The 16,900-nt window shown below is 46.6% G+C and overlaps 1 protein-coding gene across 2 annotated transcripts in view; it reads right to left on the bottom strand.

The window, feature by feature from the left end:
* The window catches only part of LOC138468214 (xanthine dehydrogenase/oxidase-like), a 1,072,878-nt gene that overhangs the window by 247,471 nt on the left and 808,507 nt on the right, over positions 1-16,900 (bottom strand). For both annotated transcript variants that reach the window (XM_069608673.1, XM_069608674.1), the window contains exon 23: positions 14,500-14,587. In XM_069608673.1, coding sequence (XP_069464774.1) covers positions 14,500-14,587 — 88 coding nt within the window. The remainder of the gene's footprint in view (positions 1-14,499; positions 14,588-16,900) is intronic.

Here is a 16,900-nt window from a genome sequence, read left to right as displayed (position 1 = left end):
CATCCACATGAATAAAATCAAATGTTTCCTTTTCTACGGATTGGAGAATGACAGTTGGATATCTGAACCTTACGTTGGCACCTTAATTTGCAGCCAAGGTCAAATCCCTTGGCTTTCTCTTGATCTAGGAGCTTCTCTTGGCGACCGACCAATCAAACACGCTTCTCTATTGGTTCTTTCTCTGTAAGGCTTCCTCTATTATTTCTTAGGAATGCCAACGATTGGGCCACATGTTTCAACCTCTTTTATAGCAACCTCAGGTGACAGAGAGCAGGTTTAATAAGATACTGATGTTTATATTCTATGATATGTCTGATTTGTAACCAGTGCATGGATCAACTAATTGCCTGTTTGCTTGTTATGGCCACAGGATAGAGAGGGACTGAATCGCAATCTGAAGAATAGATTTTTAGGAAAATGCCCAATTAATTATCTTTCAAAAATATCAAAAAACAGACCACCATTTCAGGTACGACAATGACTACAGGTGTAACACAGGAATGTAATGTGAGATGTATGTGCAGCATTCACTGGTGAGTGCACATTCGACAGGTGGTGAATACATTAAAAATTTTGGCCATAATAAAAAAAGAGATAATGGCATTGTTTTTAAAAAAAGTTTCTATGGTAAATATTTTTTAAATGACCTTTCAAGTCTTGATTTTCAAACAGCCATTTTGTGAGCTGAAGCAGTTTCATGTCAGTTAATGCTGTGCTCTCAAGGCAGCAATCAAGAAAAAGCCCCCTACTGGGAGCTTTTGCTTATTGCTGACGGCGAGCCAGGAGTGTAACTTGGTCCAGCCTGTGGGGATTTCTCTGCCACTGCTGTACCTGCCTAGAGAGAAAGAAAGCTGAGGTGAGGCGCCCACTACCAGGAAACAAGCTTCACCCTTAAACCTGTTGTTTTGCCTTCGTTGTTCCTCCTTCGCTGTGCCATTGTTTTGTGGAAGGAAGGAGAGCCCACTGTTTCGCCCTTTGACCTACCTCCTGTGGAGCCTGTAAGTACGGTCCCTTGCTCTCTGCACAGGTCAGCCTTAGCCCTCAGGAAATGCGTGGACCTTCCGTGCAACTCATTAATACGGCTATAATTGCGGGAAGTACAGACATTGCCACACATGGTGTGAATCTGGAACCAGCAGAAAGGGATGTCCCCGCCAAATCATCTTCAGTGCTGACTCTCTGGTGACCCGCGATGGCTGCGCTTGTTAATCACACAATCAGTGCTGTAGGTGGACAGGAGCTGCTCGGAATACCCTTATTTCTTCCATTTCAGGGGGCAAATGGAGCAGACTGTGTGTAAGCACAGCATTAACAGAGAGCCTGCTTTGCGAGACTGTCGGTTAAGTGGATTTAAGCTAGGGGGTTGGTGGTGGGTTTGCAACTGTCAGCGCCACAATAGTGTCGGCTTCCCAGCCATGCACAATGGAATACCTGTGAGAAGAGAGGGATGGCTTAAATGCACGTTCTGTCGCCCTCTTCACCTCACACCCTCCAGTGACTGGTCTGTGGGTTCATCCACCCGGATTGGAATTTCGGTCCCCCGCCCCTACAGTGAAAGAACAGTCCACCCCCAACCCCTCGTGCGCACACATTTGTGAACGGTGGGCATTGCCATCCATGGTTTGGGAGGTTTGGGTGGCTAGGCAGGAGGGACATCATGTCTGTCAGTATGTCTGAGGGGCATGCCATATGCATAGCACGCTGTGTACTGTGTATCCCAGAATTGTTATATTTCTCGTTGTCTGTGCTCGCTAGGGGCGTGGGTTCAAGGCTTGCAGTCATGGGCTGGAGAAGTGTTATTGGTGGGGTTAATTATGATTGAGAGAGTGCTGCGGTGTAGACAGAGGGTGCTATGTCTTCTTGCAGGCATCTTAGTGGGGGACATCACTATGGAGCATAGTTGCCCTCCCGGGCCGTGTTCGTGCAGCAGCAGAGTTGCAGAGTTAAGGCCAGAGTCTCTGATGCAGAGTGGGGACAGTGCCGACTGGGCTGGGTAACTCAGTGGGTGAATGCGCCCGCAGTGGTCTAAGTGTGACACACAGACTGCTGGTGATGGCGTTCAGCTCCCATCAACTCCCTCTAACTGTGAGTCAAACAAAGCACTCCTACCAAATAGAGCAACCCGAGTCACCACTGCCCCACAAACACTTGGGGTAACCATGCCTACGGCAGGCAGGTGCCTTTTACCGTTCTGGAGTAGGAATCAACGACCCCTCACAATTCAATCAAGAATGACTGAGTGCAGTTCGACACCATAGATGGGACCAGTGAGAGGGGAAGCACTAACATTTATTCTCTTAAAACAGTAAAGTTGGCCAGCAACTTATACACAAACCCATGAACCATTGTCCAGGTTTAAATATGAGGACTGAATTTGGGAGAGAAAGGGATTGTGTGACAACCAACGGGAAAAGTCTGGTGAGCGGTGAGGGAGGGTATAAGTAGTGCACATTAACATGCTCGTCAGGCTCATTGATCATATCTAGAGTATATGTGCATGTGTGACAAACTGCAAGAGCACAGGCAGTGGGCGCCCAGTAACTGGTTATAAGCCTATTCAGAGATATTTCAAGGTTACAAGCCTCAATGCTGCACAGCGTCTGCAGGCCCTCAGCTCTTCACTGGCTGAGTTCCTCTCTAGAGTCAACGGTACTGATATGTGGGTATGAGCAGTGTGTATGTGTGATACTTTACACTTTCCCGGTAAGAATAACCTGTGTGAGATAACTTTGGGCTATTGCAGGCCCAAATTCATCAGCCAGTGTAAATGTACAGTGGAATGTATGGATACTATAAGTGTCAGCTCAGTTTTAGGTGACATGTTGAGACTTCATGGCAAAGACTTTCTAAAGTATCCTGTTCAACAGTTGCATGTCCAGGAACCCCCTAACTGGGTTTAGCCCTTTTTGTCCTTTGATAAAAGGCTGCTTTAAATTCCTGGCAGACAGTCCTTGTTATGGCTGCAGGCAATATCTAGGAAACCACACACAGAGGCAACTCTGTTATCTTTAACAGGCTATGGTCATGCCATATTAAAACTCTGCCAAACCATAAACACATGAGTGCATTCCTCTAGCAGGAACATTGAGAGGCTACGTTTCCAAAGGAACAGAACACTATCTACAGGGCGTTTTATGTAGAGAACGGGGCCGAAATGTTTGCTCCACAGCAAGGTTGCTATGTTAGGTGAATATATTATCAGCTGGACAACTCCCATTGCCCAGTGGTGCCACCATGCTGGAGAAGAATGGTTCTGTGGCAATTCAGGAACGGTGATGTGGCTGGAATATCCACTGCCTTTCCCCTTTAATGTCACGAGTCTGCACATATTATGCAACAAAGCACACCATGGACCTTTTATGGGAGAGGAGCTATTCCTTCAAAGCAACCCTTAAGCTATCTCCACCCCTCATTTCCCCGTATGATGGACGTGTAGGCACATTGCTTTAGTGCCTGCAGTAAGGTGTGCACCCGTGGTCTCCATGGCTTCTTGTTTGCTGCAAGCACAGAGAATTAAGTCTGTAGAATGTTGCGTTTGATCCTCAATGGACCAACATATTGTAGGAACCATTTGAGGGTGTTACCTGGCTTGGCCTAATGGAAGTGCAAATATACCGAGGAGGGACTTAGTAACCATTTTGGGGCTGTGGGTACAACATTTAGAATGTGACTTGCACTTTGAGGATGTAGTCGTGCAAGCTGCTTCAGTCCCGTGCAAACTCCAGAAGTCTTGGAAGATTCTAGTACAGCAGTGTTTATCAGAACGGGTCAGTGTGTTCACATGCAGTACCAAAAGGCTTCCTACTTGCAAGGGTCTCCCTGAATACTTACTGCTGAAGTTGAAGCACCCCTGGAACCCTAGAATCCTAGTACAAGTACAATCTGGCAGATGAAAGCTCCTGACTGTAACATTTGCGAGGTACAACGAGGACACTTTGCAGAGTTGTAAAGGTGACCTGCAGTCCTATCAGAACCTTCGGGACCTCAGAGAGGGGTATCCTCACAAGAAGGAGGCACATCAGCCTGCCACAGCAGGATCCGTCCAGAAATCCATCAGCATCAACTCTGCATCATCTTTTGCCTTGAACACTTTGTTTAAGTACCCTAGTCCCAGCGAGGACCTCCACCCCTGAGCAGCACCATCCACCTTATTGAAAGCACCTTGCCCACTGCTCCACCACCTATTTATTTATTTATTTGGATTTATAAAGCACCCAGCGACCCAGCAGCATCGTGGCGCTCTTACAGAATATTCAACTTGGTGCATGCTATAGACATTAGTTACAGGCAAAACAGGTATGTTATTACAATATCAAGGGTCTTCCGTGGTTACAGTCGAACAGTGTACTGCAGAATGGCACACAGTTTAGTTGAACACCTAGGTGGCCTGTGTACTTTAACTTTCAGAATCACCTATGCTTCCTGAATGGACAGTGCTAGACTTCTATGGTCTTATTGTTAATACTTTGTATTGGTCCTTATTTCTTCTTTTTCAGCCAGTAGAGTGTCCATTCCTAAACATGTCAGTTACCTTACCCCCAAGGCCTCAGTCCCTGAAATTGTAATTGGTTATTTCTAACACGCTTAATACCCAGAGGTTTCTAAGCACGGACCCGGGGATCGAACCATTGTTGCTCCACGCGCCTTGCTGCTTCAAAGGCAAGCGCATTTCCCCTGAGTTATCCGCCTGAGATAGAACTGATTCCTTACAATCGCGCTTCCTCATTCTCCTCTGAGAACTCTGCACATCTTCTCCAAATTCAGCGGGTCTAATGAATGTGCGTGCCCCAGACCTCCCAAAGCTTACCTGCTCAATATTTTGAGCTTATATTTTTCAAATGTGTAGAACACAGGAGAAATATTTAGGAAAGGTATGGGACCTAGCCTTGACATTTCGCCCACCTGTGTGTCAAAGGTCAAGCTTGACAATAGCGGTCATTTGCACAGCAAGACTTTTTTCTGAGGTTATCAGTGCAGATGTGATCAACCTCTACAGATGTTCAGATATTCTGTGGATTCCAGTAAAAACATGCACTGGCCCGATTCTTTCCTTTGATTTGCCAAAATCCAGGCAATGTTGGACAATCCACAATTATAAGGATGCTATTGGAGTCTGATTCACTAGCACTCTGGGCCGGGGCTTTAGCCAATCAAGAAGTTTGGAACGTGGGCTCTATTCACCATATACTCCCCTGTTCCGAGCTTCTCATGTGCTGTGCACCCCTCGCCCAGTACCTAACTTGCACCCTCATATCAGCAACAATGTCTTTAGCATTTCCAAAAATGCAAAGGCGGAAGGCACAAATATTTTTTAAAAAGAAAAAAAACGTACCTGTGCTCCTGCGACTCAAAAATTTCATAAGGGGAAGTGCACTTTCAGTGTTGATTATGTCATCATAATCAACTCTGAAAACTGACTCCCTCTCAAGGAAGTGATGGAAGAGGACCTGATACGATGTTCATCTTTTTTTAAGCATTTATTTGAACTTTTAATACCCACGTGTGGTTTTTCGCGGATGCCAACGCCAATATTAACTTCGGCACCTGGCAGACCCTGCCGGTAAGGTCACAGCCGACCGTGTTAAGGGGCTATCCCTTTGCCAGGTCCTTAACTTGGGTAGTGGACTGATACTGGCAGGCTCAGCCCGTCACTTTGGTTAAAACGACCTCAATAATCCTCCTGCCCTCTGCAGATCCAAATAAAGTACAATTCCTTTAATTATACTGTGTTATTGCACAGTATATTATGAGTTAGTACAGCCCTTAAGTAAACTATTTGGTGTGGGTAATGCATTTGCTACACCTTCTGAGGATGGGTGGATGCAGTATAAGACAGGGCAAATAGCTTCCAATCAGGCTTTGTTGCTGATCTTGGAACCAATCCCAACTTGATCGTTCTGAATATATTAAAATCTAAGTATGCAACTAGAAATCAATTGCTATATTTAGCATTCATTGACTTTCAAGCCGCATTCGATCCTATTGACCGCCTCATCATATACCATAAACTACTGCGGTATAATTGCCCTCCCTCTTTATTGTCTCTGATAATGTTACTTCACTCTAACACGACAATGCAAGTCAGACTAACTTTAGCAGGTAAATTATCTGCCTTCTTTAAAACTTATGGAGGTCTCAAACAAGGATGCATATTGGCGTCTTCCATTTTCAATCCGTTCTTGTTTACTTGGGGATATCCTTGCGATCAGCACAATGTGATCCTCCAAAATTGGGTTCTCACGCAATCTGTCATTTACTTTACGCAGATGACCTTATACTTATCTCACAGACTCCTACAGGATTGCAGATCTTGCTCAATGAATTGGATCTGTATGTGGCCCTCATTACGACCCTTGCGGAAATCAACCGACCGGACCGCCATAGCGTAAATAGCGTTTCCGCCATTGCACGATGGAGCAAAGTGCGGCTCATTCCGAGCCATCGGGCACGAGCACCACGCCATGGCGGACGTGCAAAGTCCGCGATGGCGGAAATGACCCTAAAACGGCCCACACCGCCGCCGTACGGCGCCCTAGGTGCAATACCGCCACCCATCTCAGCGGACACCGCAGTGAGCGCCAACCGGAAAGTACGGTGACCGTAAATATACGGAAACGGAAGTAAAAGCATGGTCCCGGAACGGGAAACATCCCGCCGTACACCTATAAAACCACAAATTCCACACAACCATTAAAAATACTACCCTGAGACACATCCCAACCCGTCATCCACCCTAGTGAAACCAAGAAAAATGGGAAAAGTAGCGAAGAAAGCGTGCGACCGCAAGCGGCAGGTCCACTTCTCCCGTGAGGAACTCACCGTGCTCACAGAGACCCTCCAGGAGAATGCTGCCGCCGTCTTCTCCACGCAAATGACCAGGACGGCACTTGCGAACAAGAAGGCCATATGGGCCCTGGTGGCACAGCGGGTAAGTGCGGTGGGGACCGCACCCCGCAACCCACAGCAATGCAGAAAGCGATGGGACGACCTGCGGATACGCGTCCGTAGCATACTTTCTGCCAACCGCAACATTGCCACAGCTACCGGGGGAGGATCGGAATCACCCATCAAGTTGACCCCCTGGGAAGAAATCTGTGCCTCCACCATTGGAATGGAGAGCATAGAGGGAGTCGGAGGGATGGAGAAAGGAGTGCAGACATCCGAAGATTCAGGTAGGTGTCCCAAATAAAACAATGCCAAAACCACAATGTCCAATCATGTGAAGTACCACGTGCCCACATAGTGCAACAGGAACACATGTCCAGGAGAACGTCCACATACATAGGCCTGATAGCACACTTTAAAACTCACATCAAATACATAAATAATTAAAAATCCTAAAAACACCCTCTACACGTGCAGCAGGCACACCCTAACTGCAGGCTGCCAAACAACTGCACCCTCACTCCACACACAAATGAAACCACCTCCAAGGCCCCGACCCAAATCACCCTCAGGTACCACCCCAATGCATGTGATACATTGCCATTCCAATTCCCACAGACCCATTAATAACGCTCGCCCTCCTTTACTCCACCACAGGGTCCGATCCAAACGACGAGCTCCAGGACACCCCTACCAGCACACCTGCAAAGAGGGCCAAGACCAACGGCCAAAGACCCTCCACCTCAGCTGCACGCATCAAGACACGGCAGCAGCACAAATCAAGTGGCAGCACAGAGGAGGGAACTCCAACAGCCACCCCAGCAGCCAGCATGCCCACAACAACACCACCACAGGTCCCCCCAATGGATGCCACAGTAGGCACTGCTTCTGGTGGCAGCAGCACCATAGGTGACACAGCATTAATGGCAGCATGCTCCGACACAGAAAACGGGGATGTCGAAGTTACATCCATCCATGACCTGTCTCAATCCCCCTGTCTGTTCCATCCCGTACACCATGAGGATACCACGCAGGGGCACCCACAAGACGACGACTGGCCATCCCCCACAAGCCCTGTGGCAAGGCAACATGAGGTGATCAGCCACTCTGTGACACCACCGCAAATGGCCATGGCCCAGCAGAGGCAACAGTCCCTCGACCAGGGAATCGTGCAACAGCAGCAACTGGCCACGCTCCTCAAGGACCATGCCGATGAATGTGGGGGCACTAAGGCAGACATAGAAACATCAACTGAGACACTTAGGGCAGAAATGGAGAGAAGTACAGAGACACTAAGGGCACAAATGGAGAGTAGCACCGAGAGCCTGAGAGTAGAAATGGAGAGAAGCACCGAGAGCCTGAGAGTACAAATGGAGAGAAGCACCGAGAGCCTGAGGGGGGAACTGCATGCGACGTCCAAAGACGTATGTGCCGAACTTGCCGCAGTGCGCCGTGTGCTCACTGAGCTCTCACAAACCCTTAGGGACATGCATGGACGTGAGCAGGCAGAGACATCATCCGTTGCAAGTTCCGTCCAGGGCAGCCCCCAACGTAGATCTGGGAGGAACCTGCGCTCCACAGGCAGGGGTGCCCCTGATACCCGCAGAGGGGGCTTGCAATAGCGACTGCCCACTGACAATGAGCATCTTTGGACACTGGTGTTCGGGGGGAGGTAGGAGGGTGGAGGGGGTGTGTTGGGCTCACTTGGGTGGCGGGTCGATAGGGTGTTTAACATGATATCACATATGCCATAAACAATGCACGATCATCCAATGAGATGTGTGGACATTGATCTTTGTGTACGAGGCAATTATAGGCGTACAGTCCATATTGTGCATGTTCCAGACACACACAGTGCCACGAGTCCCGTGTCCATGTATCAGCCACCAGGCGTGAATGCTAGAAGCATGCATCTATGAGATGCTGACGAATGTCACGGCCCTCCTGTGCCTCGCAGACTCCTTGAGGTGCTGCCACATCCCCACCCTCATCATGTCCATCATCAGGTGCTTGCAGCTCTGCGTCAGGGGGCATGGGCACATTTCTACGTACGCACATGTTGTGTAGCATGACACATGCCATGACCATCTTTGCAACCTTCACATGGCGGTACAGGAGTGCCCCGCCAGACCTGCTGAGGCAGCGGAAACGAGTCTTCAGTAGGCCGAATGCCTGTTCTATGACTACACGGGTACGTGAGTGGGCATGGTTGTAGTCCTCCTCATGCTGGTCCCGTGGGTTCCGGACTGGTGTGAGGAGCCATCTCTTCAGTGGATACCCGGCATCACCTGTATGTGGACAATAAAGGAATTTTGAGGAATGCCATTGCTACGTACGCACCCCCCCCCCTTCCTGCCAGGTCATTGCCGCATCACATACCCCACATCATCATGCATGAAATGAGACTCACCGAGTAGCCAGGATCTGTTCCCTGCGTGTCGCTCCATGTAGCGTGGTATTGTAGAGTTCCTCAAGACCATAGAATCATGGGTTGATCCAGGGAATCGGGCACAACAATGTGTAATGATCCTGTTGGAGTCACACACCATTTGTACATTCAGAGAATGAAATTGTTTTCGGTTGCGGTACTGGGCCTCCATGGCATGTGGGACGACCAATTCCACATGGGTGCAGTCGATGGCACCAATGCAACCCGGTATGCCGGCAAGTGCATGGAATCCCACTTTTGTGTTGGTAATTTCCTGCTCCGAGCGTGGTAGAGAGATGTAGTCGTCTGCGTGCTTCAGGAGGGCATCGAGCACTTGCAATAGTGTCCGTGAGAACAGTGGCTGTGATATGCCATGCAACTGTCCGACTGTGTGCTGGTAGGTGCCTGTGGCCAGGAAGTGGAGTACAGACACCACCTTCAGTAGGGGTGGGATGGCGGTTGGGCTATCTATCATGCTGACAAGGTCAGCCTGTGTCATGTCCACAATGGCGGTTATGGTGTCCCGGTCCAAACGGTAGAGGGTGTGGATCTGCTCATCAGTGAGGTTGAACGGATGTGCTCGGAGGCGTGGGATTGCGGGCTGCCTGCGTGGTGGTAGTGGCTGTGCTGGCGGCCCTTGCTGGCCCTGCCTTGCCCTCCTCCTCCTGCGTCTCCGCCGTGCGGCCGGTTGTAGTTGGTGTTCGTCTTCTTCTTGAAGTTGGAGTACTTGCAGTGCTATCAGGTCCCCCAGGGCCAACATAGCTAGTCCTGCCGGTAGCATTTCGGAGTGGGTGTGGTTGTGGGAGGAGACTGGGTGTGCAATTTATGTGTTTTCAGGCTGTATGGCCTCCACCTGTGGTGATTCATTCCACCTGTGCAAGCTGCTCTCCCCTTTGGGCGAGCACGTCCCGCACACAACGCTGCAATTCGACGAATGGCATCTTGCTATTACAATCATGTATTTGTACCCGATGGCAGTGTAACATTGGTTGATATGTTCATTCGGCTATGGTCCCATTGTTTCACATACTATCTTTGCAGTCGCGAACAGACTTGTGAAGGGTCAGTGGAACGTAGTACTCGAGTAACGGTGGACCCTCATGCAACACTGTACCGAGGTTCACCGACGGTCGGGGCGTCCCATTTGTGAGTGAAGGCAGTTGCCATTTTCACTCACAGCCGCACTAGATGGATTAATTTGTGAATTCAAGCGGCCACAGATGCCTTTTCGACGTGATGTTGCAAATGAGGAATTCGAAGGGCAGCGCTTTCGGTTTTCAGCTAGCGGCGAGGAGATGCCCACAGGTCTGACTGCAAATATAACGTTCTATTGTTCAATGTCCTTGGGACAGGGGCCATGGCGAGGATGCAATGATTGATATGAATAGTTTGGGATGCGCAATAGCGACGTGGGCGATGAGGCCGGACGTTCCCAAATACATGTTACTTCACAACACTGGAATTACGGGCTGGGGCACAGTGGATTTTGCAGGCTGCATAACGCACAGACTCAATGGAAATTTCACATGTTATGTGAGTATGGAAACAGGCGTTTTCATTACGGGATGAGGGAATGATGTATGGATGCATGGACAGATGATTTGATACAGAGTTTGCCATGTACAGGGCTTCTTGGAATCTATCCGCCTCCCCTGCGCTATGTGATGCAGGGCTGCCATAGTGGGACCATCGTCTATCTGGCCTTGTTGAGCCCTCCCTGTCTCGACGCGCCTTCAGACACTTGTGTCTATGCACGTTACCAATCCCATCTGATGGATTCTGTTTTAACAGACGCATGCACAGGTACACTCGTTTGTGATAGTGTTTTCACCTCGATATGGATGGTTATGATTCGCAAGTGGTTTTTGGGTGGTGATGATCCTTTGGAGTGGGCTAGCATGCATATGGCTGTGGATTTGGTGTGATCATTGAAGTGAGTAATTCAAATGTAGTTCTGATGGCCATACTATTCTTTTTCATTTCATTTGGTTGACAGGTATCTCCTCCCCTTTTGCCACTGCCATCTGTATGCCACTCCTGCAGATGGATTTTACTCCCGACACCTGCTGCTTCGTGTTAATCAGTGGAGCAGCATTACGATCTTATGGGACGATCGCCAATGGGCCACATGCCCTTACGCAGTACTAGTGGCTAGGAGCAACATTTCGGCCTTTCAGCTGGACTAGTGCCTCCCTATTGGGACGGCCCTGCGGTTCTAGGCGCTTCCATGTTGCCTTTTCGTATGAGAATGTAGCCCCTGTGTACCATGAAGGAACAGGGCGTCACACAAGAAGTAGCTGGTCATTTATTGCGGATGCAGCCCACAATGGTGAAATGTATTTTGGAGTTCATGGCCTAATGGCTGTATGGGCTTGGAGAATTTGTTGTGCATTAAATTTCTATTCTGATATGAACCGTGTAGCGTTCTTCTTTGCAAGTGATGTGGCATATTACTATTTGGGGAGCGATGTATTGTGAGGAGATCTGCATTGGGTTCCAGCTTCGGGGTATAGTTGCGTGGTACTGTGCTGGGCGCGTTTGCCTACGAAGCCCAGTGAGGTCAGGGATAAGGGCTGCCATTATGACTGTTTTGATGATGTCATGCTCAGGGGCGGGGGATTAGCTTTTGTGTAACAGATGCCGGTCAGCCAGTTGGATTGGTGGAATGATGTGATTATCGGAATATTGCTGGTCACAGGTGCCTGTGTTTGCGTGCGTTTCTTGGTGGGAGACTGAGGTCATGTCCATTTGTATGGCTTCTGTATTCGTGCCATCTGTGCCCTGCAGCTCCCATTGGGCCCTCTTGAGATTCATTTGTTCGTTGGCAGGCATGGATGACTAGTACATTTTACTGGTTGCATTGTGTGACTTCATTGCACCTACGGGGGGTTGTACAATGTGGCCAGGGAGCGGTGTACAGGCACTCAGTAGGGCCGTTTACGGTTGGTTCGCGATGCCGTACTTCTCACCATGGCGGAATGGTACTTTCCGCCGTGCTTGATGGCGTTAGGTGCATGTCCGCTAGGGTCAGAATTCGCGTACCGTTGCGCCATGGTGGTAATTACGGTTTGGCATGGCGCGCGCGCGCGTACTTGGTGCAGTTAGCGTTGGCGTTCACTACGGTGTCGCTAATGGCATCGTACTTTGCGGTGACGGGTCATGATCGCACCGAGCGTTATTCGATGGCGGTATTGCATTTCCGCCATCGTTTTTCAATTTCCGCCAGGGTCGTAATGAGGGCCTGTGTCTGCTAACAATTTGACGATCAATATACAAAAAACACAAATAATGGTGTGTAAACCTCATGTGAAAACAAAAGTAAGATCTTGCAATTGGTATTTACAAAAAGAGATTCTTTTAAAAGTCTAACATTATAAATATCTGGGAATCACTATTTCAGACTCTATGGCCCTCATTACAAGTCAGGCGTTAAGGGTTTAACGGCGCCGTCGGCGCCGTTAACCCTTAATGCCTGATTCACACTTTAACGCCTGCTTTTTGCAGGCGTTAAAGTTCAAGGCGCTAAGCGACCTTGGTGCTAATTACAGCACTGTAATTTACGGTGCCGTAATTAGCGCCTTCCCCATCCCCATTATGCCCTATGGGGCAAAAATGGGAATGGGGAAGGGCAAATGGTGAATGGGGAATTACCGCCCCAATCACCTTGGAATGGGGCGGTAATTCCGCCATCCACCATGGCGGAATCCGGCATGGACCATGGTGCTAATAGCACCATGGTCCAACGCCTGACTTGTAATGAGGGCCAATGTCTAATCAGACCATTGAACATGAGATGATTTGCAAACTCCAAACTTTAATCTCTCAAGCTAAAATACTTAGAGGCGAATTTGGCAAATTTTCATTTACAGATATTATGCAATTCTATCAACAAAAAGAGATTCCCTGCCTTATGAATGGTGTTGAGACCTTTTTGACGAAAGATCATAAGTGGTGGCACAAGCTTGAATCACGCTTTTGGAAGCAACTACTTCATCTACCCAAGTCTACCCCGTTACCTCTCATTCGACATGAATTAGGCTTACTTTCATTACAATCACAAATCAGGTGGAGAATGTGTGCGCTTTTCAGAAAGTCTATTATGGGGATATCCATCCGTGGTATTCTATGCGTTCACAACGCTGTGGTGCAAATATACACTGGATGCTATAGCCGATGCCTCAATCACTCTAGATCTTTTATTTCACAATCCCCAACGAACCAAACAAAAAATGTACCAACATGATTGGATTGAAAACCGAAATTCCTCCCTTAAATATAAGGATTTCACTACTCACTTGTTTGTGCACAAAAGTTTTTGCACAATGGCTGACTACCTCACCAAATGTCCATCAGCATACATACATGACCAATTCTTTGCCAGAAGGAAATTAATTCCATCAGAATTGAACTATTGTCGTTTCTGCTTAGATAGAGCTGGAAAAGAAACTTTAGAGCATTGTATAATGACCTGTCCTATGTTGTCCATTAAACGTAAAATCTACTTTAAGAAATATTCAGTGAATATCTATTGTAATATGGAAATGATTGAAATTTGGCAACGCATTTTTAACAGCTCCAAATTAGCGCTGCGAGTGGCAATAGATCATTTCTTGGATGCAATTTTCCCGAAAAGTGAACGGATGGACAATGAAATGTAATGAAATGAAATGGTGTTTTTATGGAATCATTAATGTATGTGTTATTCTCTTTGAAGTGATACATATCATGAAATAATTACAAATAACATGTACATATTATTTTAACGTGATGTAAAGTGATGAATTGTTATATATTTGAAAGGATGATTATATTATCCAACCAAAAAAAAAAAAAAAATAGCTTATCACATACACAAAGAACAAGAATAAGTCAATCAATGTTTGCTCCCATTCCTCTCCCACTGCCCTGCATTCGTCTATTCTCATCTGTACTTCCATTCCTTGATCCCTTTGTTCGCAAATCTCCCACTCTTCCAACTACACCCCCATTTCCTTGTCTCAATTCTCCCACTCTCGCCATCTTTGCTTCCATCCCTGTCCTGACTGCGCGTGCCGTCGCTTTCCAACCTAGTGCTTGATAGTTCTCCCATCAAGCACTGGGATACTGATATGGCAGTGATATTTTGGCACTGTACAAAATGCAGAAGTTTGTGAGATACTTCTGTAATGAACACAGAAATACTGTACCTTATAGCGACCCAAAAAAGGATGTCTTCCGCCAGTTATCAGCATGTCCTCATCCCGATCGAGCATGCATCGCACCGGGCGACCGACCCTAGGCAAAGAAAAGGAACCATTTTCCAACAGTTTCTAACAGTGGCTGGAAGGGTGAAGTTTACCTTCCACTTTGCTTTGATAATGCACAGTTGCTAATTTGGCCAGAATTTACGAACCATGTCATAGAATTTGGCATTACATCTTCACTAAAATCCAAGGATACGATGGCCTTACTCATCAATGTCAAGAGGCCCAATCAGTATCACCCTTTTGTTGAAAGCATTCTAAATCATGATGCCTAGGCTACAGTTTGAGGTCCTTGGCAGGCGCAAGACAAATGACATGCATCGGCTTTGGTATTTACTGGAGATTTCTGCCTTTTATTTTGCTTTCATAATCAAAAGGGCACTTGTCAGACTGCACATTCTGCTCACTATCATGTTCAGACAGAATGCCATTGCATGTTTTCTTTCAGCCATGTGTGATTTCCTGAGCCTAAAAGATCAAGCGGAGGAAATCAAAAATTACAATTGTATGACATTGAAAATTACATGTATTTTCTAGGTTTCAATGCATTCTCAATAGGATACACACAATAATTTCACTCCAGTCAATCATGGAAAATGCCTTTTTTACTAACTTTACAAACCCATTGTTTTTCTCAGGTGTGTGGTCAAGGCAGTCATGTGCACTCAGCGATGTTAAGAAAGGGCAGGTTGAGAGAGTTTTAGATTTTAAAAAGAATTCTCTTTGTTTGAGTATTAGCGTTTTCAACGATAATAAGCCCACTTCTAGGCATATGTACTCAACCGATGTCCATGCAGGTAGCCTTAACACACAAAACCAGAAAGAGTACTTGTAACCAAAAATGCATTAGCAAGGATAGGGCAGCAGAATGGGCGAATGACATTTAGATGCGCTGTGAATAGACATCTGCCTTGGATTAGTTAAGGTATTTTAGAATATGCACAACAAGTGAATTCATCTGCATTTGATAGTGATGACATGGGAAGTGAATATCTAGGTGGTGTATCGTCTCCGTCCTCTGGTGGAAAACTGCCTCAATTGCATGCAGAAGAAATAAATGCATTTAAAATTAAGAGGAAATACCTTAAAATGTGTAAAAATGAAATTAAGTGGTGCATCACCACAAAAAACTGATTGACACCATATTTTGGACAGTTTGTAGAGAACAGTAAACTCTGCCAAATTCTTGAAAAAGGATTATGTCATTATGTTTGAAAATGCCAGAAAATGGTGAAAACGGGTAAAATCATCAAATATTATCAGAATTCAATCATCGAAAATCTTTAAATGTTCTTGCGAGTCTAAAAATATAAGTTCTATAAAGGTAGCACAGATGAGTCAGAAATGAGAGTATAAAAGTGAAATTAGTATTTCTTGAGAAAGAGTACAGCATCCCTCACACCTTTTAAGTCAGGTGGTTTGAAACCACACCTTTGACAAACCATGGGAGCGGTTAGAGGGAAATATATTGGAATACCTATAGAACAGAAGATCTTGAATGATGGAATATGGATTTGGGTGATGAAGACTAAGGAGGGTAAAAAACTGGAGATTGGAGAACAAAAGGATGGATTTACCCAGAGAGAAGATTTGTCCATTGATCCCTTCAAGAGAAGAGAACAGCCCATAGAAAAATGACCAGTCTGTGCATTCTGTGCAGTCTGTGTCCAAATAAGCCACCTATTTTGAAGGAATGACGCCTACCTGATCGGGTCCCTTGCTGATGCTCCCAAAATCAGAAGTTGCATCTTGAATGTTAAATTAAAAGAAACCCCTACCAATTCCTTGATTGTCCAACTTGATCAAGGTGAAATCTGGGAAGGTAACAGGACAAGGAATGCAGGCAGGGGCAATTCAAAAATATGGACACACATGCCAATACACAAATATTCTGCGTTTTGTTATATTTATTCAATACAAAGTGATGTGTGGTTCCTTTAAGCCCCGGTCCACTTTGCAATGAAAAATGAAATCCAAATCAGAAAGCATTTTGGCAGACACTTAAAAGGGGGATTGCCTTTGTAAAGCTAAGTATTATTTGCAAATATAATTAGTGGTGGAAGCTGCCGTTGAGTCATTTAGAACATAGTGGAATCATGACCCACTATAGTTTGAGACATCATGCAGTTAACATCGCTGGTGGAGCCCATAGCATAGATTGGATGGGTGCGCAACAAAATGTATGCTACATAAATTGATTCTATTCATTAAGAACTGCCTAATCCTGTTTTTCTATGCATAGGCAGAGTCAGGGGTAATGTGTGAGGGAAAGGGGTTCTCAAATGAGTATATGTTACTGGTGAATAGTACTTCTCCAGCCCCAAAATATAAAGAGATTGAAAGT

Source organism: Ambystoma mexicanum, chromosome 4q (assembly GCF_040938575.1).
Source record: "Ambystoma mexicanum isolate Mex_15411 chromosome 4q, UKY_AmexF1_1, whole genome shotgun sequence".
In the NCBI taxonomy this organism is placed as follows: Eukaryota; Metazoa; Chordata; class Amphibia; order Caudata; family Ambystomatidae; genus Ambystoma; species Ambystoma mexicanum.
This window is presented reverse-complemented; position numbering and strand designations above follow the sequence as displayed.